The following is a 23,995-nucleotide window of genomic DNA, read 5'->3' on the forward strand; positions in this document are numbered from 1 at the left end:
TGGGCTATAGCCCATCAAAAACGAAGTCAAACGTCATTTCTGACAGCGTATTTTTTCTTCCGAGGGGCTCTTGAATGTAGTTCATTCAAGTGTGGAAAATAATTTATATAGAAAATATTAAAATTAATTGAATGAAACACAATTGCATCATATCGTTTTCCGATCCCTTATGAACTTGACCCTCCTATTTTTAGCATCACGATGAAACAGTTAAAAATGCCAATATATATTAATATTGTAGCATGAAATTCAGCTATTTACTTGTTAAACAATCTAGAACCAAATTTCAACAAAGAAAAGATTAGGTTCCACTTTGATTCTGTATTTAATATAAGTGTATATTTTTATAAACCTTTCTGCGACGATTTCGACAAAAACAATCGATATATCCCTCGGTTTTGACATCTCAGCCCAATTAACGAAAGTCTTTCACTAAACGGGCTAAGAGCTTAGTGCAATTAGCGAAAGTTGACTGTACAAAGTATCTGGACGATGGTAAATGGTTTTTGTTTCGCCCGTTTTCGCCCTCGCGTGCTGGCATCGAACGGCGAAGCCCCCAACAGAAACAGTCCAACGTTGATCGTCCTTCACTCTTGTTGTGCGCGGTAGTGTACGCCTGCTTTGCTTTTTCGTTCCATCCGAGGTGTGAGAGTGTATGGTGAGATAAAGAAAACCGGAGAAAGAGGAAAAAAGGTCGATCCGGCTGCAGTTATTATTCATAATTTTTGCTTATTAAATCTATCCGATTCGGGTAATTAGTGTAAACTCGATAAACGACGTGAATCTGTCTGTTTAGCTATCGAAATACGTGGCCAGGTATAGGGTATTGGAGCAAACAAAACAAAGCTGTTTTGTGCCAGCGAAAGCGGAGTGTTGTAAAAATCGATTCAATTGCTTTGCCGAGACATAATTTGCTATTGCTGCTGTTGCTGCCGCTGTCGCCGCTGATGGTTTGCTGACAAACGCAATATCTGCCACCGGGACAGTGTTTAACTCATTTACTGCTTCTGCTGTCACGGCTAGCGAAAATCGCAGCTTGCCATCGTTGAAAGGCTGGAAAGTCTACGGAAGATAGCGAGCAACGACAAAATGTCGGCAGACTCCGGAAAGAATGTAAGTTATTTTTGTATCAAGCGTTGATTATTTGTAATGTTGCGCTGGTAGGGGGAAGAACGATCGATGTGGAAAGGGTAGGCTGAACTTGAAATAAACGCCGAGGAAAAACAAGCTCTTGTTGGAGGCGATTCAATCGGTTGCTTGTCCGGAAGAAGCACAGATCATCATCCGTCCGTATTCGCTTAGGGTGGGGCTCAAGAACAAATTGTGAGTGAGAGTGCATTGCACTAGTGTCTGCAACATGAGTCACCGCTACTTAGTCCTGTATGTGGAGTCGCATGAAGTTTGACCACAGATGAGTGTTTATGCTTTTGTCGTAGGACTATGTCTTACGGTAAGGTGGGGTGTCATTCCAAAAAATCTATACACGAACGGTGCCCAGGTTTTCAGCGGTTTGTTGATTTTCAATATTTTTGCACTGATCGATCGGAGAAACTTCTACGCATTGATTTGCATGGAAAAAAAGATTCTATTTAGCTAATCACACCTACAATAATAGAAGAATAAAAGAAATGATACAACCAATTACTTGGAAGCATGTGCTGACGACAGACTTTAGACAAAAAAGTTGCGAAGTTTCCCCGCCCAACGTATTAGGGATTAATCGTTTCCAAGTTAGGCTAATTTCATAGTTTAAAAATTGAACCTGATCTAATTTGATGTTCTGAAAGTGAACAGTGATAGAAAAGTAAGTAACTATCCATTTATTTTGCTCAATTGCATTGATATTCTGCAAGATTTCATTCAAAACATCAAATCTGATGCCTTGTATGAACACAGGTTTGATGGAATATTCAAAGGAAAATTTAGTGACAGTCTTTCGAAAAATAGGTTTTGGGCGGTTAATTTGCTGCTTTGCATTAATTAATAAATTGCGTGCAATTCTTTATATATTTTTGAGTTGTGCGTCCAAATCCAATGATTGATTTATGTTTTGAGCAAAATTCAAACAGACTGCAAAAGCAAACAGTCATCAACAGCAAACCAGTTTCAAGCCAGTTACCTAAAGTTGACTAGAACCCCGACCTCTAAGAAACGGAGCTTAAAACCCTGTCTAGTTTAGTACTACGCCAGTGATATGGTTGTATCTAAAATACAATGCTTCAGATTTTTTGGTATTCAGTTTACTAATGCTTTTCTGGAAACTAATTTATTTGATTTATGACGTCATGTCGTAAAGAAGAAAATTAACAAAATGTGAACGTTTTGTTGCCCTATTTTTAAAGTGATGTATGAAATGTATGTCCAACAGTTTTTTAAAACCTTCAGACTATTGATCATTTATTGCTAATTAGCTTATATGAAATAGCTGGGATTAAAATCTATACAAAGCATATTAAAGAACTTGATCACATGAAAGTTAGTGAGTTTTATATCATGAACTGTTTCAGAGCTTAATATCCCCTTACTGCTTCCGTGATATATCTAACAGTTAACACTCAATATAAACGAATTAGAAAAAAAACTGTCACAGTTCTAACGTTGGTTCCTATTTGTCAACGCTATCAGTTATCAGTTCGTTACATCAGTTCAGTTATCTATCTGTGCTATGTGATAACAGCTAGATAGCAGTTCGGTTTTATAAGTGCAAAACTAATCACGAGCTGCCTATTTTTTGCCTTGCAATTTTGCTTTTGCACAAAGCACTGTTGTACTATATGGCAATGGTCGAACAGTCTCCGCTGTAAACCGAACAAAAAAGTTCAACGTACTTTTCGCGAGAGTTCCATGCTAGTTAAATAGAGGAAATTAGGTTTACTTAATTTTATGCAGCTCTCAGCATTCGGCATGCAAAGTCCGAAGTTTCGCAGCGACTAGATTGGAATCGAGCAATCGCGCCCATAGGCGAAACAGCTGGTTGCAATAGACTCGCTGGATTCCCCCGGTGGTACTTGCTGGTAGCGAAAGCCAAAATGCTCATCATCATGGCGCAAGCCGCGTGTGAATATGCGCGAAACCACGATTATGGCCTCGATTGACTGGTTTGCATGTATGTCGCAAATGCTACAGCACACACGGTCAATAAAAGGCGAAATTGATATTAATTGCCGCGTTGCGCTTGGCCTCGTGCCATCGACTGCACTTTTGTTTTTGGATGCGTCGACTAAATTGTAGCTATCGCGATGCGCTGCAGGAAGGTTCTACATTCTTGCTTGCTACACGCTGGCACATTAGTTTACGGTCATGAATTAGAACAGCGTCGCCTAGATTTCCTAGAACAGCGCGTGCATTCTTGCTGTATTTATACAAAAGGCTACCAGCCGTCGTAATCAGTGGACTTGTTTTCCCGTTTGCGTTTATTTTTCCTTGTTCTGGCTCGACTGAATGCACTTTCATTCATTTATAACGTCGTCTCGTTAAACGATGATGCACACAGCACGCTGTCGGTTTGTTTATTATGCGTATATTTACGCTTGCCGCTTCCCAAAGACGGTCGGGAATTGGTTTCCCGACGTTTATCATTTCGTACGGTAGGTTCCAATTCGAAACGGACTGTGTAGCACCAAATTAGACCCTTGTTCTGCTATGATGAATGACTAGCCAGTTGGAGCATATTGCTGATTTCGTAAACGATCTAACTCCGGATGTTTCCGAAAAAAACCAAACCTCATTGTAAAAACCAAAAAGTAAGTTTAAAAAACGGTGCTTATTTGTGCGCATAGTTTCCCTTAAAAAAATAAACCTAAAGCGATTGCTTGCATAAGATCGTTTGAAGCTGCCAGCCTAGTTACGTTGCTTTCGGCGGCGGTCCAATCCATCATATCATTTCGCGAAGAATAGGTTTGATTTTGGTCGGCACTCGGTACAGGCAGCACGCAATGAAAACCGTTCGTGATTCGCGTGAAATGAAAATTACATTATGCGAAATGATGATCGCACACCGTGTACCGTTTGGTTGATTCGGTTTCACCCGGATAAACTGAAGGGAATGCATGCAACCGCCAGGTTGTTAAACCGAACGGCTATTTTTTGGTGCTATTTTTCGTACCACCAGGTGACGTTTTATTTTGGTCCGTCCTTTCTATTTTGAATCGCATCGCTTAAGGTTTCCGCGTTAAGTTTGGAGTGGTATATACGTGATCGGCATTTTAAGTTACGTAAAAAGTTGGTTGGTTGCTTTTGATGGTTCAGTCGAACCAATGTTTTGGTTTATTCTTCCTAATACGCAATAGTCATAGTGCTTTCAATCAATATAAAATTTATTGGCAAATTATTTACTTTTCAGATTGCACTTTACACAAAAGTACTGTTTTAAATTCATGGAAGCCCAACTTGAGTTTTGTTCAAATGTCGTCAAATAGTTTCGGACGTATTTTTGAATTGGTGCAAATTGAATTGTACGACGATTAGTTTTACCAAATGCAATTCCATAGTATCAAATCGCCTGTCGTATTCCACTGTTGAGGTTTCAAAAAGGGTTGATTTTATAAACGATCTTGACTTGAAATTGGCGTTTGAGCAGAATCGTGCATACAAAGCAATCCTTTACTTACTTACGTGTCTATGTCTGCCGGTCCGGCAGAACATAGAGATGAAATCAGAGATTTCCACTGTTGACGGTCACCCGCCGTGGCTTTTACCTTTCACCAGGACAGTTTCTTGTCTACATCCTGGATGTCGTTGGCTAAGCTGCATCGCCATGAGCCTCTGGGTTTGCCTCTTACACGCTGTCCTTGCGGATTCCAGTCGAGTACTTCTCTGGAGATCTCGTTCGTTCCTCAAGGTGTGTCCGATCCACTTCCACCTACGTTCACGAATTTCTTTTGCCACCGGCCGTTGATGACATCGACGATGAAGTTCCTCATTGGATATCCAGTTATCAGGCCACCGCACATGAATGATATGTCACAGGCACTGATTAATAAATACCTGCAGTTTTCGCGTTGTCTCCACTGAGACGCACCACGTTTCGCAGGCATACAGCAGTCCTGATTTAACGTTTGAATTAAAGATTCGGATTTTCGTACGAAGAGTGACCTGCTTTGAGCGCCAAATGTTTCGCAGACCTGCTACGGCACCCCTGGCCTTCCTGATCCGTCTTGGTGCCATCGTCGGCATCCGTCTTGGTGCCACCATCGGACGTTGTCTGGCTACCAGGATATTGAAAGACGTCTACTTGCTCAACTCGTTGTCCCGCTACTGTGAAGATGGTGGAATTATCAGTGTTCAATACCATAGGCTTATTTTTGCTACATTGACTGTAAGAGCTGCAGACTAGGAACTCTCGGAGAGGTCATATAATTTTCGGCGTTGTGCGTGTAAGACAATGTTGTTGGCTAGGTCGAAGATCCAAGGCAATCCTCGATTTGGTCTACTGTCAATTGCTCCAACTAATATCTCATCCATAACGATGAGAAACAGAAGCGGTGATAAAATGCAGCCCTGTCTCACGCCAGCAGTCACCTTTATGGGGTCGGACAAGCCGCCGTCGTGTAAAACCTTGCACGAGAACGCCTCGTACTGAGCCTCAATGAAATGGGTTAGCTTACCTAGAACTCGCCTACGCCTAAGTGCGCCTAGATGTTTTCGTGATTGAGTCGGTCAAACGCCTTTTCGAAGTCAACGAAACCAGCAGAAGAGGGTCCTGGAATTCGTTGATATGCAACTCGATCTTCTTCTGGATCCGGTTGAGGATTACCTTACAGAATACTTTGAGAGTAATACAGAGCAACGTGTTGCCACGCCAGTTACCGCATTCACTCAGGTCTCCTTTTCAGGGACTTTGACCAATATGCCATCTATCCAGTCCACCGGAAAAGTTGCGGTTTGCCATATATTGCTGAATAGCTGATGCATCATCTGGTCTGACAATGATGGGACTGTTTTGAGCATTTTGATTGAAATTCAGTCTATCCCTGGCACTCTATTGGATTTCATACTCTTGATGGTTGCTTAAATTCATCCAGCGATGGCGCCTCCGAGTTGATGGTTTTGTTGATCTCGGATAATTGAAACTCGGAAGAGTTGCTCAAAATGTTAGGTCCATCGCTTAGTCTGTTCTCTATGGTCAGTCAGTAGCTGACCAGCTCTGTCCTTGACCCAGCTTTCTCGTCTCGTCGTTGGACACGTGCAACGCGCAACCATGTCGATTTGGTTTTTTGTTCGGTCGTCGCGGGAAACTTTATGTGCTGGTCTGTAGGGAAAGCGGTTCACTAGGGATGGAAAAACTATCATTAACTACTGATAGTTATCAGTAAGCAATAATATCACTAAGTATCAGTAAGGTTTCACTATTATTGATATTTACTGATATGGTTACACGTTGTCCCGTTAGAAAAATTAATTGGATTAAACTTATTAGTCGGTAGTTGCGTACGATAAACGTGGATGACACAATATATTGTAGTCATCGTCAGTATCCTAAACCCGGGGTAGCTCGCACTGATTCAAGCAGTCACCTCCATTTAACTCGAACTTTGGCCACTCGTCGCCAATTTTCCAGTCGTCTCAAAAGTCACAAATCACTTTCGACGTGATCGTGCCATCTTGCACATTGAGCCCCTGTTCCTGATGCCAGTAAGGTTGTTGAAGACAACTGTTTCCGTCGCACTATCGTTCGACATTCTCACGACGCATCTGGCCCACCGTAGCCTACTGACTTTCGCCAAATATACGATGGGATTCTCTCCAAACAATGCATGTAGCTCGTGTTTAATACGTCTTCACCACTCTTCGCTTTCAGTTTGAACTCCGCCAAGTATCCGCAGTACCCTTTCGTTCGGATACGGCAAGGGCGCGTATATCCTCTGTGAGCGACCTTACGAGTCCATAAAGAACTACTGACCTAATAAAAGATTGTGCATTATCAGCTTCGTACGGTAGCATATGCGTCTTGATCGTAGCGTATAGCGAAGGGCAAAGTAAGCTCGATTTCCCGCTTGACTGCGCCGCTGGATTGCCTTACTAATGTTGTCCACGGTCACCAGTAATCCAAAATAAACGAGTTCATCTACCACTTCTAGTTCGTCGCCGTCGAGGGTTACCATCCGTGAGAGGCACGCGTTTGGTTCCTTAGAGCCTCTTCCTTTCATGTATGTGATCTTTGACGTATTTATTATTAATCTGATCTTCCTAGACTAATGCCTTCAACCTGGCGTAGCACAGTGGTCCGAAAGTCCAAAAAGCTGGCAGAAATGTCAAAAAGATCTCCTAGAGGATAAGTGACTTCTGCGAAGTTGGTTGATATACTCAGGAGATCTATGTGACATCATTCAACTAGTGCTTAACCCTTAAATTATAAGTTAACTCTTTAATACACGTTATTACCATAATATAATATTAATTATTGGTTAAGTTTTTCAGTAATGGTTGAGTTGATTTGATAACTCTCAGTTGTCTTATAAGGCACTGAAAGGTTGGATAACATTACATTTTCATTTTATTGGATTGTTATCCAATAATTGCTTAAGTACTTTTTTATTGAAAGATTTTTTCACATTTCTGCGACTCATTCGATTTTCCCAGTACATTTGATTCAGCATTCTAATTGCACCCGAATGGTTTTATAGACAAGCTATTTATTATTAAATAAGTTTTCAAATAAAGAAATACAAATAAAGTTCAAATTCAAAACAGACACTGATGAAGCCGGCAAGTCGTAGGCGAAATACGTATCCGTCTGACTAATGAAACAACAAATAAAAATTAACCAGAAAAACTTTCTTGTAATTGCTTTGTTTGCGGCCTCTACTATGCCCTTGATTAATTAATATTAGAATATTGATAATAGTTACGAATTTGGACTGGAGCATACATTAATGTAATGTAACATACAGCGAACGATAATTACAGATCCATGATTTGTTTCGCTGTTGTGTCACATTTTGAATACTTTTGATTACTTTTTGAATTAAAAATTAGTTTTAGAGCTTGTATAGCCTTATCGTAAAGGGGTCTTCCATCTAAAATGCAATAATAAGATGTAATGGGAGTACTATGTCTCCTGTAAATCCTGTTGAAATGAGCCTTTGCATCAGATGTGCCTTAGAAGCGCGTCATTCTGTTTCGATATTCCCGAAACAAACTAAATTGTTGTTTTGCCCTACGAAGCTTTCTTTGAAGTATACTCCAAAATCAGTTTATTAAACTATATTAATGCTTGTCCCTTTCATTTCCACGATATCCTGGAATAATCAATGCCTTCTATCATATATTGAAACCATTGCAAGGATTATTCGTTAAAATCAAATTTGCTTACATGAATTCGTACATCTTCTCTAAGATTTGTCTTTACTTTCTTAGTTGCAGAAAGTTGCAGGCAAATTTAGGTTTAATCGGTTCCTTACAAGTATACCTGCACACTAAAAGTAATATGGCAGCGGAACTCGACGGGTTCCATAAGTTACGACTGTCAATTCGAAAGAGTTTAGATATTCGTTCTCATTTTTATCATAATCTAGCCAGACTCGGTGAACCAATAATATTTTAAATTAGTGTAACCTTCTCAATAATATTGAAATAGATGTCTTTCAACTAAATATGTCATTGTTTACGATATTTATGCAACGTTTGCTACATACCTATAAGACACAACCATACGTGTTTTTGAAAAGATTTCACCGGCTTAAATGTTATTCAACAAGTTCAGAAGGCTATGGCTTTTAGAAAACTAAGAAACGAACAACCAAAACAAGGATTGCAACATGGGGTTTCTGCCAACTATTTTGATTTTCGGACCACTGTGCGTAGGTTGCCTCCACCATCGCAAGGTTCATAGCTATGATATCAGTCATCTTGTCACCTTGTCTCAACCCTCGCCGTGTCTCGACGGGTGTGTCCCTGAGATGTGCACGAAACACACCACTCGATCCAATAGCTCTGATCAGTAGCGTCAGTTTATCTTGGAAACCGTGTTCATCCAGTAAGTGCAATTGCTGGTCTTGATTGACTGATTCATGTCATGCGTAGGTATGATGTGCTCCCAACATATTTGCTGGGTGGTAAAAATCTGGTTCGTAGTTGTGCGAGCCTCCATAAAACTAGCTTGGTAAATTACAAAGTAAACTTACAATGAAGAACGCAGTTATAATATTACAATTTTCCATTTTTTACTTCAATGCCCTGATGAGTAAAATTACTGATATTTACTGATAGTTATCAGTAACGTACTGAAATTACTGATAGTTATCAGTAGCGATTTTTAATGATAGTTCCCATCCCTATACTACAGAATTCTGTGAACAGCTCCTCGTTTCGCTCCACTCCTAGGCCATGGCGTCCCATGACGTGTTCAAGGTTCTACTTTATTTTTCTACTTTATTTTTGCTACAACAAAAAATTGCAAGCAATATAATTTGTTTATTTGCATAAAAAATATCAACAGGCCTACTGGCCCTACTGATACACTTAAACTAGAATCTACGTGCTAGTGCCAGGAAACGAGTTTTCAGTACCTCGCGGCTGACGTTTAAGTCGAAGCAATGTGTGAATCGATTGAAATGGCGTTGCAGACCGATGATTGTGCTAAATGTGCTATAGTTGGTTCGCCGATGCGGTACACGCAGAAATGGACCGTTGCGTAGAACACGACTTTGGGCGTATATGTTGAGGTTCGCGAGTAGACATGGGCACTCCACTCTCGAGGTCAGCATGTCGGCGACTGCCATTGCTCTGATCACGTCGCGACGAGTGTTCAACGGGTCAAGATCGATGAGTCTGCAGCGTTGTTCATAGCAGGGCAGCTGAAAGGGGTCGTTCCAGGGCAATCTTCGAAGTGCAAAACGTATGAATCGGCGCTGCACTGACTCGATTCGGTCAACTCCATTTTGGTAGTACGGACTCCACACAGGAGCACAGTACTCAATGTTGGACCGGACAAGAGCACAGTAGAGAGCTTTGAGGCAGTAGATGTCGTTGAAGTTCTTGGCGATCCGCATGATAAATCCCAGATTCCTGCAGGCCTTATCGACAATATATGCGATGTGCTGTTTGAAGTCGAGCTTAGAGTCAAGCAGTATTCCCAAGTCCTTAACACAATTTTCGCGGCGTAGAGGCACGTCTGATAGAATGTAGTCGAAAACGAGAGGATTCAATTTCCTTGAGAATGTAATTATTTCACATTTGTCGGAATTTAGCAGCATGCGGTTGTCTGTGCACCATTTTGCAAAAATCAGCAGCTGCTCTTGCAGGAACGCGGCGTCGGACGGACTATCTACTTTAGCATACAGCTTCAGATCGTCGGCAAAAGAGAGTCGCGGGCATTTAAGCAGGAAGTTGACATCGTTGAAGTAGATGAGGAAAACCAAAGGTCCGAGGTCCGTGTTGTTGGAGCCAATATTCGCGTTGGAGTCGCACAAGTGGATTTGTATGTCCCGGTCCCCCTTCCCCTGTTCAGCTGGCTGTAGAAACTTTCTTCTGCAGGTCGGCAGCATTTGTTGGCGCATAGCACTGACTTGCTGTAAGGTTTCTAGGTGGGCTCAGTAGGAATCCAACTCCTCTTTCTCGAGTAGCATTATCACCTCGTATGCCAGAGTAGAGCAAGACCTACCTTGATGTCTTGTGTTCGCCAGTAACCAGCCAGTGGACCTCGCTCAGCCCCAGGATTTCAAGTTTCAGGCGGTCAGCTTCCTTTGCAAGTTGACCCAGCTTGCTCTGCTGGGCAAGGGTCAGTATATTTTTCGATTCGAGTCCATGTTTTTATGCTAAAGGTCGTTGCGTAGGTTGTTAACCTTCCGAACCACACGCCTCCCATATAGATTATGGTTTATTTACAAATGTTAGAAGTATCTTTGCTAATAAATGTTAAGTGATATTTCGGACCCTCGTATATGCACTAATGCATTTAGACCAAAAATCAGGCTGCAATTGGTCAAGGATATTCAAGGCGCCTTATTTCGCTCTCTGAAATTGTATTAGTCTACCAAAATGATATTGATTTAAATAATATAGGAAAATAAAGTCGTGTGGTTCCCTAATTCCCTAATGGTTGCCTGAAACTACAGTTGTAAGGTTAGGAACTGAAAACCACACGACCTCGTACCTCCTAGCTTGGCTACTAAATTATACAAATTGAAGTATATCCAGGAATGGCCACCTGAGGGGGCTAGGTACGGGCATGGGATGGCTAGAGCTATATTGGGCGCTTTTGCCTAGTAGTTGCCTTCCCCATTTCATACCTCAATCTACTTTGTCACGCCTTTTTAGACGAAATTTGATGATAGAATCTTGAAAAACACTTATTTTGCAGCTTTTTGCTTCTGAAAAGTTTTCTAAGTTCATAAATTCATGCAGTAGGAGGTTTGTTTTAGGATAATTTTAATATAAAATTTTCTCAGGTTTCGAATGAAACAACAAAATCGATCTAGCTAGCATACTTTTTGTACTAGTGCTAATTTAAAGCAAACCGAACCGAAAACTGAAAATGTAACGATTGAGATTTGACCATGTGCGTTCAAGAATTTTTTTTCGTCAAATGTGATCCTCTATCACCCCCTGATATAACGAGTGACAACTAAAATTTTGGAATTTTTTCTCAAGCTGTCAAAAAAAGACAAAGATACTTGAAGAAGATCTGATTTACCGAAATTAAAGATACATTGACCATTGTTGGAAAAAAATTAGTGTTCATTTGAAAACGGTCCGCAATCGGCTGTTCGGCGAAGCTTTCGTTTGATGTCGGAACAGGAGCGTCGTTGTACGGCCGTCATGTCAACTTTGCGAATGAATCTCTTGGTTCTACCAAACAACTGTTTGAAATTCGTGGCTCTCCAGTTATGTTTGTACACCAAGAAACTTAAAATCCTGAAGAAATATTCGATTGGGCGCACTGAGGCAGGTTTGTCAGGCCGTGGTTTTTGGGAACAAATGGGATCGAATGGGTATTCAGCAACGATTGTGTTTTTTTTTGGCGTAATGCGATGATCCGACTAAAACACGTATTGTCCATCTGCACGACGTTTTTGTAGAAACGGGGTCAAAATTTTCTTCAAACATTTGGTGTTCATCTTAATTGATAGCCAACCCGGAGGGCTTGTTGTTGAAGGCATGAGAAACAGAACGATGTTCTTCTGCATCCATAATTTCGGCTGGTCTTCCGCTACTTTGCATGCGAATAGTTGTTGGGCATCTTAGGACATGTTAAACAGTCGAAGCTGCAACATATTCGCTTTTTAAATGTTGTACGGTATACGTTTTACCGAGATTTTTGTGGCAGTTCGTAGAAGTGTACAACTTTTGAAATGATTCTTGTTCGAACGCCATTTTAAGCAAAACTGGGAAACAAACAAAACAAAAAATATTGATCAAAAGAGGAGAGAGAGAGCTAACACATACATACTCTCATTTCTCTCTGAGTTTGTTTGTTATTGCGTATAGGGGCCTAGAAAAATTCACCCTATATAAGAAAAATCAATGGTCTGAGGTGGCTACTTGAGGAATCCCAGACAGAGTAGCAAATTCCCCTGCGTAGTTATCCTTATCACTGATTTTCACTGTTAGCTGATGATCAACCAGCTGATAGCTCTGCCGCAGAAGCCTAACTCTCCCAATTTTACTAACGCGATTTCGTGCTTGATCTGACGTTATCGAAGGCTGCTGTCAGGTTGAAATAAACTGCATCAGTTTGCTTGGCATTATTGTTTCCTGAGGAAGCCGTTTTCGTCCATGGTTGTTCCCAGCTCTTTTCGATCGATGGTATCATATGCACCTTTGAAGCCAACGAACAAGCGGTGAATGGAAGTTCTGTATTCACGACCTTTTTGGAGGATATACCGCAGTGTAAATGTTTGATCCATTGTTGACCATCCATCCGTGTTATGTATAACAAATTCTAACAATTAGCCGGTGTAGGCAAGTGAACAGCTTTTCTAGACCCATTTTAATAAGCTCTGGCCTCTTCAACTTTGCCTAACGTTGGGACTGGCACCTCTTCCCCGTTTGTCGCACCGTCGAAATGCTTTTCCCGCCGTCTTGGGACTACCCCTGGGGGCCAGAGTGTCCTAATCTAAAGCTAAGATTCTAAAATCAACTGGTCTAACAAACCAGTCGTATGTTCAAATCTCTGCTAAACGGTGCTTTAAGATAGAGTCAGTAGGATCCACGCATTAGCCCTGTAATTGTGGACCAACATTAGAAAAGGGCGAATAAGTCAAACGTCAAACAGATCGAGCGAGAGTTATTTTTTGTTGGAGCAGCCTCGTTCTGATTGACATTTGGCTTATTCGCCCTTTTCAAATGTTGGTCGACAATTGTCCTCTACGCTAAAGAAGTCTGTCGATAAAAAAGGATCAAGTAGTCTTTAAAGGCTTCCTTCTCCTCCTGGGAGAAACTTCTGGGAGTCATGGTCGACGACAAGCTCAAGTTCGGGAGCCACGTCGACTATGCCTGCAAGAAGGCTTCCACAGATTTTTTTGGGCTTTATCTCGTATGATGTCTAATAGCTGTGCGATATATGGCAGCAAGCGAAGGCTATTAGCCAACGTGGTCCAGTCCATACTCAGGTATGGCGGGCTGGTGTGGTCATCGGTGCTAGGTACCAAAATCTATCTTGCCAAACTGGAAAGCACCTGTCGTCTCATGTGCTTGAGAGTGGCGAGTGCGTATCGCAGCGTTTCGCATGACGTAATCTGCGTCTTAGCGGGTATGATGCCTATTGTCATCATCATCAGCGAGGACGTACTATGCTTCAACCAACGTGGAACTAGAGGCTTACAGAGTACCACAAGATCGGCCTCGATGACCACATGGCAGCGGGCATGGTCTAAATCCACAAAAGGTCGGAGGACACATCGAGTTATCCCGGAACTATCCGGGTGGGTCAACAGGCGCCACGGCGAAGTCAACTTCCACCTGAAACAGATTCTGTTAGGGCATGATGGTAGTGAGCGGACAGGACACTACTCCGGATAACTTAGTTCACAGGATGTGTTCCAGCTCGGACGTCTGGGGAGCGGTCAATGCGGCTGCTACCCAGATTGCACTCGAGCTACAAAACCGCTGGAGAGCCGATCAACGGCGAATAAATAGCCTAACTACCACAGTCCAGTAATCTAATAGCCCCTCCCTGAAGTAATACCGATAAGGAGGTGCCAGGGGGGATAGAGGCTGGCGACTCGAGTAGGGTTTTAGTGGGTCCGGATCCTCACGCCCCATTAGGGGGTCGGGATACCAAACTCCACTCCCTGAGTTGCCTTCTCAGGTGTCTGATAGTACCGTATCTTCTAAGGTGCTCAGCCGATATCCCTACTCGTAAAAAAAGTCTTAAAAAGACATTTGAGTCCAAGGTTTTTTTTTGTATAGTTGGCGGTCATTTTTAGATCAGCACGAAGAATGAATTGAATCAATGTACAAATAACCTTTGTTATTTTTTTTTTGAAACGATGGTTCTACAATTGATGAAGGGACGGTAGGGGAAGAAATGAAAATTTTGGTGAAGGAGGGGGAAGAGCGGAAAGGAAGGGGGGGGGTATTGGTAGCTATGCTTGACAAGTAGTCATTTTGACTCCTACCTTTTGTCCAATGCTGGAAGGTGCATGAGTCGAACCAAGCTGTAATCTGAGATTATAACCGGATTCGAACCCACAACACCCTCCAGGGCATGTGGTTCGCTGGTACTTGTACCTTTGAACCATAGAGGCGCTGGACAAAAGGAGACCGCAAAATCCACTTCTCAAGGATAGCTACGCGTGTTGGTTGTGTTATCGACACATATTGTGCCGCTTCCTGCATCAATTGCAGATTACCACCGAGCGAGAAGTTTTAATCTAACTACTATTTACTTTCAGGACGACGACACTGTGCCGGTCCTTACGACTTGCAAGGTACTGCACGTGACGCTGTTCGTCCGTCAGCGTATGTTAGCCGCGTTTCTCGGCGCGGGTTTTCGAGGGAAGGCCCCGTTCCTATGTAATAGACTAATCTCAAGATTTTAGTCTTGACCTTGGAATGAGGTCATACATATATTAATATTTTTTTTTTTGAAACGATGGTTCTACAATTGATGAAGGGACGGTAGGGGAAGAAATGAAAATTTTGGTGAAGGAGGGGGAAGAGCGGAAAGGAAGGGGGGGGGTATTGGTAGCTATGCTTGACAAGTAGTCATTTTGACTCCTACCTTTTGTCCAATGCTGGAAGGTGCATGAGTCGAACCAAGCTGTAATCTGAGATTATAACCGGATTCGAACCCACAACACCCTCCAGGGCATGTGGTTCGCTGGTACTTGTACCTTTGAACCATAGAGGCGCTGGACAAAAGGAGACCGCAAAATCCACTTCTCAAGGATAGCTACGCGTGTTGGTTGTGTTATCGACACATATTGTGCCGCTTCCTGCATCAATTGCAGATTACCACCGAGCGAGAAGTTTTAATCTAACTACTATTTACTTTCAGGACGACGACACTGTGCCGGTCCTTACGACTTGCAAGGTACTGCACGTGACGCTGTTCGTCCGTCAGCGTATGTTAGCCGCGTTTCTCGGCGCGGGTTTTCGAGGGAAGGCCCCGTTCCTATGTAATAGACTAATCTCAAGATTTTAGTCTTGACCTTGGAATGAGGTCATACATATATTAATATTTTTTTTTTGAAACGATGGTTCTACAATTGATGAAGGGACGGTAGGGGAAGAAATGAAAATTTTGGTGAAGGAGGGGGAAGAGCGGAAAGGAAGGGGGGGGGGGGTATTGGTAGCTATGCTTGACAAGTAGTCATTTTGACTCCTACCTTTTGTCCAATGCTGGAAGGTGCATGAGTCGAACCAAGCTGTAATCTGAGATTATAACCGGATTCGAACCCACAACACCCTCCAGGGCATGTGGTTCGCTGGTACTTGTACCTTTGAACCATAGAGGCGCTGGACAAAAGGAGACCGCAAAATCCACTTCTCAAGGATAGCTACGAATCCGGTTATAATCTCAGATTACAGCTTGGTTCGACTCATGCACCTTCCAGCATTGGACAAAAGGTAGGAGTCAAAATGACTACTTGTCAAGCATAGCTACCAATACCCCCCCCCCCCCCCCTTCCTTTCCGCTCTTCCCCCTCCTTCACCAAAATTTTCATTTCTTCCCCTACCGTCCCTTCATCAATTGTAGAACCATCGTTTCAAAAAAAAAATATTAATATATGTATGACCTCATTCCAAGGTCAAGACTAAAATCTTGAGATTAGTCTATTACATAGGAACGGGGCCTTCCCTCGAAAACCCGCGCCGAGAAACGCGGCTAACATACGCTGACGGACGAACAGCGTCACGTGCAGTACCTTGCAAGTCGTAAGGACCGGCACAGTGTCGTCGTCCTGAAAGTAAATAGTAGTTAGATTAAAACTTCTCGCTCGGTGGTAATCTGCAATTGATGCAGGAAGCGGCACAATATGTGTCGATAACACAACCAACACGCGTAGCTATCCTTGAGAAGTGGATTTTGCGGTCTCCTTTTGTCCAGCGCCTCTATGGTTCAAAGGTACAAGTACCAGCGAACCACATGCCCTGGAGGGTGTTGTGGGTTCGAATCCGGTTATAATCTCAGATTACAGCTTGGTTCGACTCATGCACCTTCCAGCATTGGACAAAAGGTAGGAGTCAAAATGACTACTTGTCAAGCATAGCTACCAATACCCCCCCCCCCTTCCTTTCCGCTCTTCCCCCTCCTTCACCAAAATTTTCATTTCTTCCCCTACCGTCCCTTCATCAATTGTAGAACCATCGTTTCAAAAAAAAAATATTAATATATGTATGACCTCATTCCAAGGTCAAGACTAAAATCTTGAGATTAGTCTAACCTTTGTTGTTTGCGATTCTTTAATTGAATAAGGGTTTCTTTTTTATTTGTCGTCTCTCTCTAAACTCGAAACTCGACTCGAACTCTAAAGAAACAATGAAAAAAATTGCTGCGTTTTCATCCAAAAATTTTTGTTCTACGATCCTCGGTTTAAGAGTAATGAATGTTTGAAATAAGCGATGTGCGAGAAAACGGAAAAATTTACTTTGAAGTTGTGAAAATGAAGACTTCGATTTTTTTTCTAAAATATTTTTTTCATTCATAAGTTTATTACATACTATATACGTGATAGAAAATTTCATGGAATTATGGTAGTCCAACAAGCAAAAATCATACGTTACTGAACAAATTTCACAAGTCACTTCTTAGTACACTAGATAGAAATTGAAGATACAGTTTTGGACCACATTAAAAAAACCGGAAATGGTGTGTATATATAAACCTATCGTTGCAACGCCAAAATCGATGTGCTCTTTTAAACCCATAGCGGGATTGACGATGATGATATGTAGATGAAGACGGGGTAAAATGAGGATTTTCTATTGACCAGCAGCAAATCTCTTCGTATCTAATCTATAACTAAATGACTGCCTTAGATCGGTGCACATTTCTACGAATTATACCAATATGGAGTATGATTCATTTGCTTCAATCATCCATTAGTTCTATATCGGTTCGATCTATATTTGTTAACAAGCTACATTTGATAAGTCAGCCTGCCCACATATTTCCAATATTGACAAGATATCATTTCTTGGTAATGTAAGAACAAAAATTTGCTTCATATCGACACACTTGATTGTAAATGGAATCTATAAATTTCATTAGTTCATAAATATTTTGATTTGTTATGTCGGCTCTAAATTCATTAAAGCATTAGTTAAGCATCGTTTTGACTTCAAATCGGTCAAAACTGGCATTTTGATTAATTTTATGAACATGGCAATTAAATGTGGGCCAGTAAAAAAAGTGTTACGAACAGCAAGCATTTGACCATCGATCCGCAATGCAATGCAAAACCCTGACCCTCGCACCACTTTTCTCCCATTTCTTTATCGCAACTGGCGCGGCGTCGTCGGGGGAGCAGCGATCTGCTGTTACAAAAGAGAAACCCGCCCGGTTTGATTTGGTATGCATAGTTGCAACTCGTCGACCGCGCCGTAAGTTGTGAACCGGCCACCGCGGTTGTTGGTTGGTTGCTGCTGCTGGTTTGGGGCATCGACTTTTCGACGCTTTTAAATTTAGGTCTAATGAGTTCGGTCGTACGCCTGCCCGCACGCCTGCCTTTAAAGGTACAAAACAGTACCTACGGTTTACGTTTCACCATCGCATCGGCAAATTTCACTTTGCCGCTTTATCGTCGTACCCGACCCGTTAGCTAAACCGTACGATTTAGTATCAGTTAATGATTTCTTGAGCGAGCACAGGTGTGTGCATGCAATAATAGTTGCATCGAAAGCGATTCGTTGCAGCTAAACTAAGCTGATCGCACGCGTAGTCACGAATTTCTTATTAGAAGGTGCTGTTGGCGATTTTTGACGATATGAGGGACCTCCAAAAGTTTTGCAGCACACTGGTGCGCTAAATTTTACTTACTGAGTGATGTTTAGATGAGGTAACTGATTTGTTTACTGTTTTTTCTCCCGATTATTGCAGTTTTCCAACGTAGAAACGCCGGGTTACGTGGGTTTTGCCAACCTCCCGAATCAGGTGCATCGGAAATCCGTCAAAAAGGGTTTCGAGTTCACGCTGATGGTGGTTGGCGAATCCGGACTCGGAAAATCAACTCTCGTCAACAGTCTGTTTCTGAGCGATCTTTACCCGGAACGCGTGGTCCCCGATGCGGTGGAGAAACAGCACCAGACGGTGAAGTTGGATGCATCCACCGTCGAGATTGAGGAACGCGGCGTTAAGCTACGGCTGACGGTTGTGGACACACCGGGATTCGGAGATGCTATCGATAATAGCGACAGTTTTAGTGCCATTCTTGAGTACATCGACGAGCAGTACGAACGTTTTCTGCGGGACGAGAGCGGTCTCAACCGAAGAAACATCGTTGACAACAGGATACACTGCTGTTTTTACTTTATTTCACCGTTTGGTCATGGGTAAGATTCTGTGCGTGCGCGACTAGTGGCATAGTTTGTGTTAATGTTAACTTCTCTGTTGCAGCTTGAAACCGCTCGATATTGAATTCATGAAGAAGCTTCATTGCAAAGTGAATATCGTCCCTGTAATTGCGAAGGCAGATGTACTGACCAAGAAGGAAATCCAGCGCCTAAAGTGCCGAATTCTGCAGGAAATCGAAGACAATGGGATCAAAATCTATCCACTGCCAGATTGTGATAGTGACGAAGACGAAGACTACAAGGAACAAGTCCGACAGCTGAAGGAAGCGGTACCGTTTGCCGTGTGTGGTTCGACCACACTGCTAGAGGTGAAAGGACGCAAAGTGCGGGGCCGATTATATCCATGGGGTGTAGTGGAAGTCGAAAATCCGGAACATTGCGACTTCATCAAACTTCGAACAATGTTAATGTAAGAATTTCAAATTATTATCAACTTTGTGGAATATTAAAGAACTTTTCCCTTTCACAGCACTCACATGCAAGATCTGCAGGAAGTAACGCAGGAGGTACACTATGAGAACTACCGTTCGGAGCGATTAGCAAAATCAGTGCGCAAAAACGTTACCCCCATCATCAAGGACGAGAATGGCACAGGAGAGATACAGTCGGATAAAGATCGAATTTTACGGGAAAAGGAAGAGGAAATTCGACGCATGCAGGAGAAGCTAGCCCAGATGCAGGCTAAAATTCAGGCTCAGAAATAAGATTTACTACGGGCAAAGTGACAATGGATGCATGAAATTTTAATCTAGTTCGATGAGAAGTTTGGCACTGGCAGGCTGGTAAAAATAAAGAGTTCGTGATTTTTACTGTAGTCCTATCATACCTACTACATAGAAGCGAATCATCAACACCACCATGATACTCACCTGCGAACCCAAAAACAGCTACCGCACGATGGCGCGATTCTACGGGTGCACAAAATACAAACCGCGGCAGCAGCAGATTACCATTTTTTGCAATTGATTGTCATTTTAACGAAAAACATGAAGCATGTCACAAAGTTACTGCTACTATACTTCAATGCCGTTCATATATTAATAGTAGGTGAATAAAACAAAACACAAATTTTCCATTCAAACTAATGTGCACTGTAAGAAAAGAATATTACTAGTACAAAAAAATCACACCGCTGGCTGGCCGCAAGCGCAGCAAACTCATCATCCTATCAACAATCTCATATCTTTTCAAATTTAAAATTTGGCAGCAGCTTGAAAAGCTAACAAACAACTATTTAGTCAAGTTCTGAGTGCCATGCCGAAAATTAGTTCCCCCCGGATATCAAACCCGAACAAAACAAAGTAGAATCTCTGCCTTTAGTGATAGACACTGAGAGGATATCAGGCAATCGAACGACAAGTCAGAGTAAGGAAACCTAATACTAATTATTCTGAGACCTCAGTTTATCGCACACGCGTCTGCATTGTGTGTGTGTCAATCTTTTACGTTTCTATCGTCATGTTTCGGTTAGCGTACATTACACCGTCAGAGCAATAATAATTAGAGAAAGTGGAGTTTTTATTTTTCGATAGCTTTTTTGTCGAACCTAAAGAGTAATAATATTGTAGGAGTAGCGTAAACTAAGCAGCATTTTTTGGAACAGGCTTTATCCGCGCTATTCAGATTCACCGTATATCGTGCGTATAAACAAAAAAAAACCTGCAAACTTTTCACGGTAAATATTTCATCATTAGTTGTTAGTGGTACTTAAGCGAAATTACTCGAATGCGTTTCCGTTTTTTGGTTCGACTCGTTTGCACTGTTTATTATCAGCCAAGGAATTATATTACTACGCATAAGATTCTAACAGATAAGCCAGAGGCGACAGCGCGTTGCCGGTAGATACGAACCGACGTTCAGAAGAGAGAAACAGTATATATATTTGGTTTAATCTTTATTGTAACTATTTTACTACTCAACGAATTATAGGTTTATAATAACGATCAATTTAAAAGCGGTCGGTTTCGTGTGTGAGCCTGTTTGAAGAAGCCTGAAGAACTGTTGACTGCAAGGTGAACACATGGTGTACCTAACATCCACCTCCAGACTGTTGCATACGACTACGGTGGACGAAAAAGTTTGTAATACAGCATGAACAATACTACCCTAGAAATGTTACAAATGCGTTTTCTTCCAAAATTGGGAACAATGCGTCTCGATTACAGGGCTAAATGGAACACCTTCCAGTAACGGTTCCGTTACTCCGTTCGAAATACAGAATATATGTGAATATCTTCCTTTCTAGTTCTGACCGGACAGTGTTCCAAAGATGCCTAAGAGAGCTTTGATAAAGACATCATGCACTATAGATTGGATAACAGACGTGAGTTCTTCAGAACCGCAACAAACAGAGAACTATTAAATCGGCCTTTGGAACCATCGTACCCTTTCATTTCTATTTCAGGTCTTCGAGTACTCCCGATACTTGTCAAGGTACCAGTGCTTTACTCTTTCGACCAATAGATTTTGGCTCTGATAACAGCGATAGCTCCGATTAATGAAGGCACTCGACCGGTCGTTAGGATTTCAACAATAACTTAACCAGTGACACTCTTCTTCTTCAGCATAGAGCCGGGGTGGCTCGTGCTGTTTCAAGCACTCGTCTCCATTCAACTCGGTCTTGGGCCACTCGTCGCCAATTTCCTAGTCGTCTCAGAAGTCGCAAATCGCTTTCGACCTGGTCGAGCCATCGTGCGCGTTGGGCCCCTTCTGTTCCTGGTGTCGGCGGAGTTGTTGAAGAGGACTATTTTCGTCGCACTGTCGTCTGGCATCCTTACGACGTATCCGGCCCACCGTAGTCTGCTAACTTTCGCTAGATGTACGATGGGAGTCTCCCCAAGCAGTGCCTCTCGTGATTCATACACCTCCGCCACTCTCCGCTTTCAGTTTGTACTTCGCCAAATATCGACCGCAGCACTTTCCGCTCGAACACGGCAAGGACGCGTATGTCTTCCGTGAGCAGCGTCACGGCTTCAAGTCCATAAAGAACTACCGGTCTAATAAGGGTTTTGTACATAGTTAGCTTGGTGCGGCGGCGTATGTTTCCTGATAGTAGCGTTTTACGAAGGGTAAAGTAGGCCCGATTTCCCGCTTGGAAGAGCCGCTGGATCTTCTTACTAGTGTTGTTGTCCGCGGTTACCAGCGATTCCAAATACACGAACTCCTCTTCCACTTCTAGTTCGTCGCCGTCAACGGTTACCGTCCGTGGGAGACGCGCGTTTGTTTTCTTTGGGCCTCTTCCTTTCATGTATTTGGTCTTCGACGCATTTATTTTTAACCCAATTCTCCTAGACTCCGCTTTCAGTCTAGCGTAGATTGCCTCCGCCGTCGCAAAGTTCCTGGCTACGATATCAAAGTCATCTGCAAAGCCTTGGCTGCCCTTGGTAAAAATCGTGCCTCTCGTTTCGATGCCCGCTCGTCGGATCACCCCCTCAAGAGCGATGTTGAACAGCATGCAGGATAAACCGTCACCTTGTCTCAACCGTCGCCGCGTCTCGAAGGCACTCGAGTGTGTCCCAGAGATGTGTACGAAACACATCGCTCGATCCAATGTAACTCTGATCAGTCGCGTCAGTTTGTCCGGAAAACCGAGTTCGTGCATTATCTGCCATAGCTTGTCTCGATCGACTGTATCGTATGCTGCTTTGAAACTAATAAAGATGTGATGCATGTTGTACTCCCGAAATTTCTGCAATATCTGTCGGATAGTAAAAATTTGGTCCGGGAAAACCCGCTTGATAATTCCATACGAAACCTTGTGCTATCGGTGGCAACCGGCGTAACAGGATCTGGGACCTGTTACGTACCTTGTAGGTGGCGTTTACCTGCGTAATACCGCAATAGTTGCAGCAGTCTAGCCGATCACCCTTTTTGTAGATGGGACAAACTACTCCTTCCATCCGTTCCTCCGGTAGCTTTTCCTCCTCCCAAATCCTCGAAATAACCCAGTGTAGAGCCTTTGCTAGCGTTTCCCCGCCATGTTTATAAAGCTCTGCCGGTAGGCGGTCCTTCCCAGCGGCTTTATTGGTCTTCAGCAACCTGATTTCTCGTTTGACTTCTTGGAGATTAGGTGCTAGGACATTACTATCTTTCATGGGCGCTCCTTTTCCGGTTAATTTCCGTTCCGCCTCCTTCTGCGACTTCGCCATTGAGGTGTTCATTGAAGAACTGCTTCCATCTGTCGACCACCTCGCGCTCGTTTGTGATTAGATTCCCTCCCTCGTCCCTACACATGTCAGGTTTCGGTGTGTAGCCCTTCCGAATTTGGTTGACCTTCTCATAAAACTTGCGCGTGTCATTAGCTCGGAATAGTTGTTCTAAGTCTTCACGGTCTCTTTCCTCCTTTTGGCGCTTTTTCCTCCTCAGGATCGTGGCCAACTGCTTCCTGGCTCGTCGGTATTTGGCCAGGTTCTCTCTAGTGGCAATACTTCCAATTTTTCCAAGCAGTTTTTCACCTCCACCGCTTGTTGGCATTCCCCATCAAACCAATCATTTTGAGTACTCCGAGGCTCAATACCTAATACCGCGGGCTCTCCGATGTCCGAGCGTATTCTGCACCTTATTCAGTACTCGTGCGTAGTTCTCGGCCGCTTGCGGGTTATCTAGCTGCCTGATGTTCAGCCGAGGAGGGCGGCTTTGACGTGTCCGGTATACGGTGGACAGCTTTGAGCGCACATGTACTGCCACTAGGTAATGGTCTGGATAATTATCCGCACCCCGTCGGGAGCGTACGTTCGTGATGTTAGAGAAAAATCGGCTCGCTATGAGAACGTGGTCAATTTGGTTAATTGTACGTTGGTCATGTGACCACCGGTCTATACATTTCTTCCCTACCGACCTGGGCGTTCATATCCCCGATGACGGTCTTGATGTCCCGTGACGAGCACCTTTCGTACGTTACCTCCAGCCTCGCGTAGAACGCTTCTTTCTCATCGTCGTGTCTACCTTCGTGCAGGCAGTGCACGTTATGGATGCTATAATTGAAGAAACGGCTCTTAATCCTCAATACACACATTCTCTCGTTGATCGTCTTCCA

At 42.9% G+C, this 23,995-nt stretch overlaps 1 protein-coding gene across 1 annotated transcript; it reads left to right on the top strand.

Moving 5' to 3' along the window:
• The first annotated feature begins 586 nt into the window (after positions 1-586).
• LOC128741138 (septin-1) lies at positions 587-20,897 on the top strand. The gene is made up of 4 exons (XM_053836738.1): positions 587-1,113; positions 18,488-18,939; positions 19,004-19,369; positions 19,430-20,897. Exons 1-4 carry the CDS (start codon positions 1,090-1,092, stop codon positions 19,662-19,664), a joined length of 1,077 nt encoding a protein of 358 aa, XP_053692713.1. The 5' UTR covers positions 587-1,089; the 3' UTR covers positions 19,665-20,897.
• The last annotated feature ends 3,098 nt before the right edge of the window (positions 20,898-23,995 follow it).

Source organism: Sabethes cyaneus, chromosome 3, assembly GCF_943734655.1.
Source record: "Sabethes cyaneus chromosome 3, idSabCyanKW18_F2, whole genome shotgun sequence".
NCBI lineage: Eukaryota > Metazoa > Arthropoda > Insecta > Diptera > Culicidae > Sabethes > Sabethes cyaneus.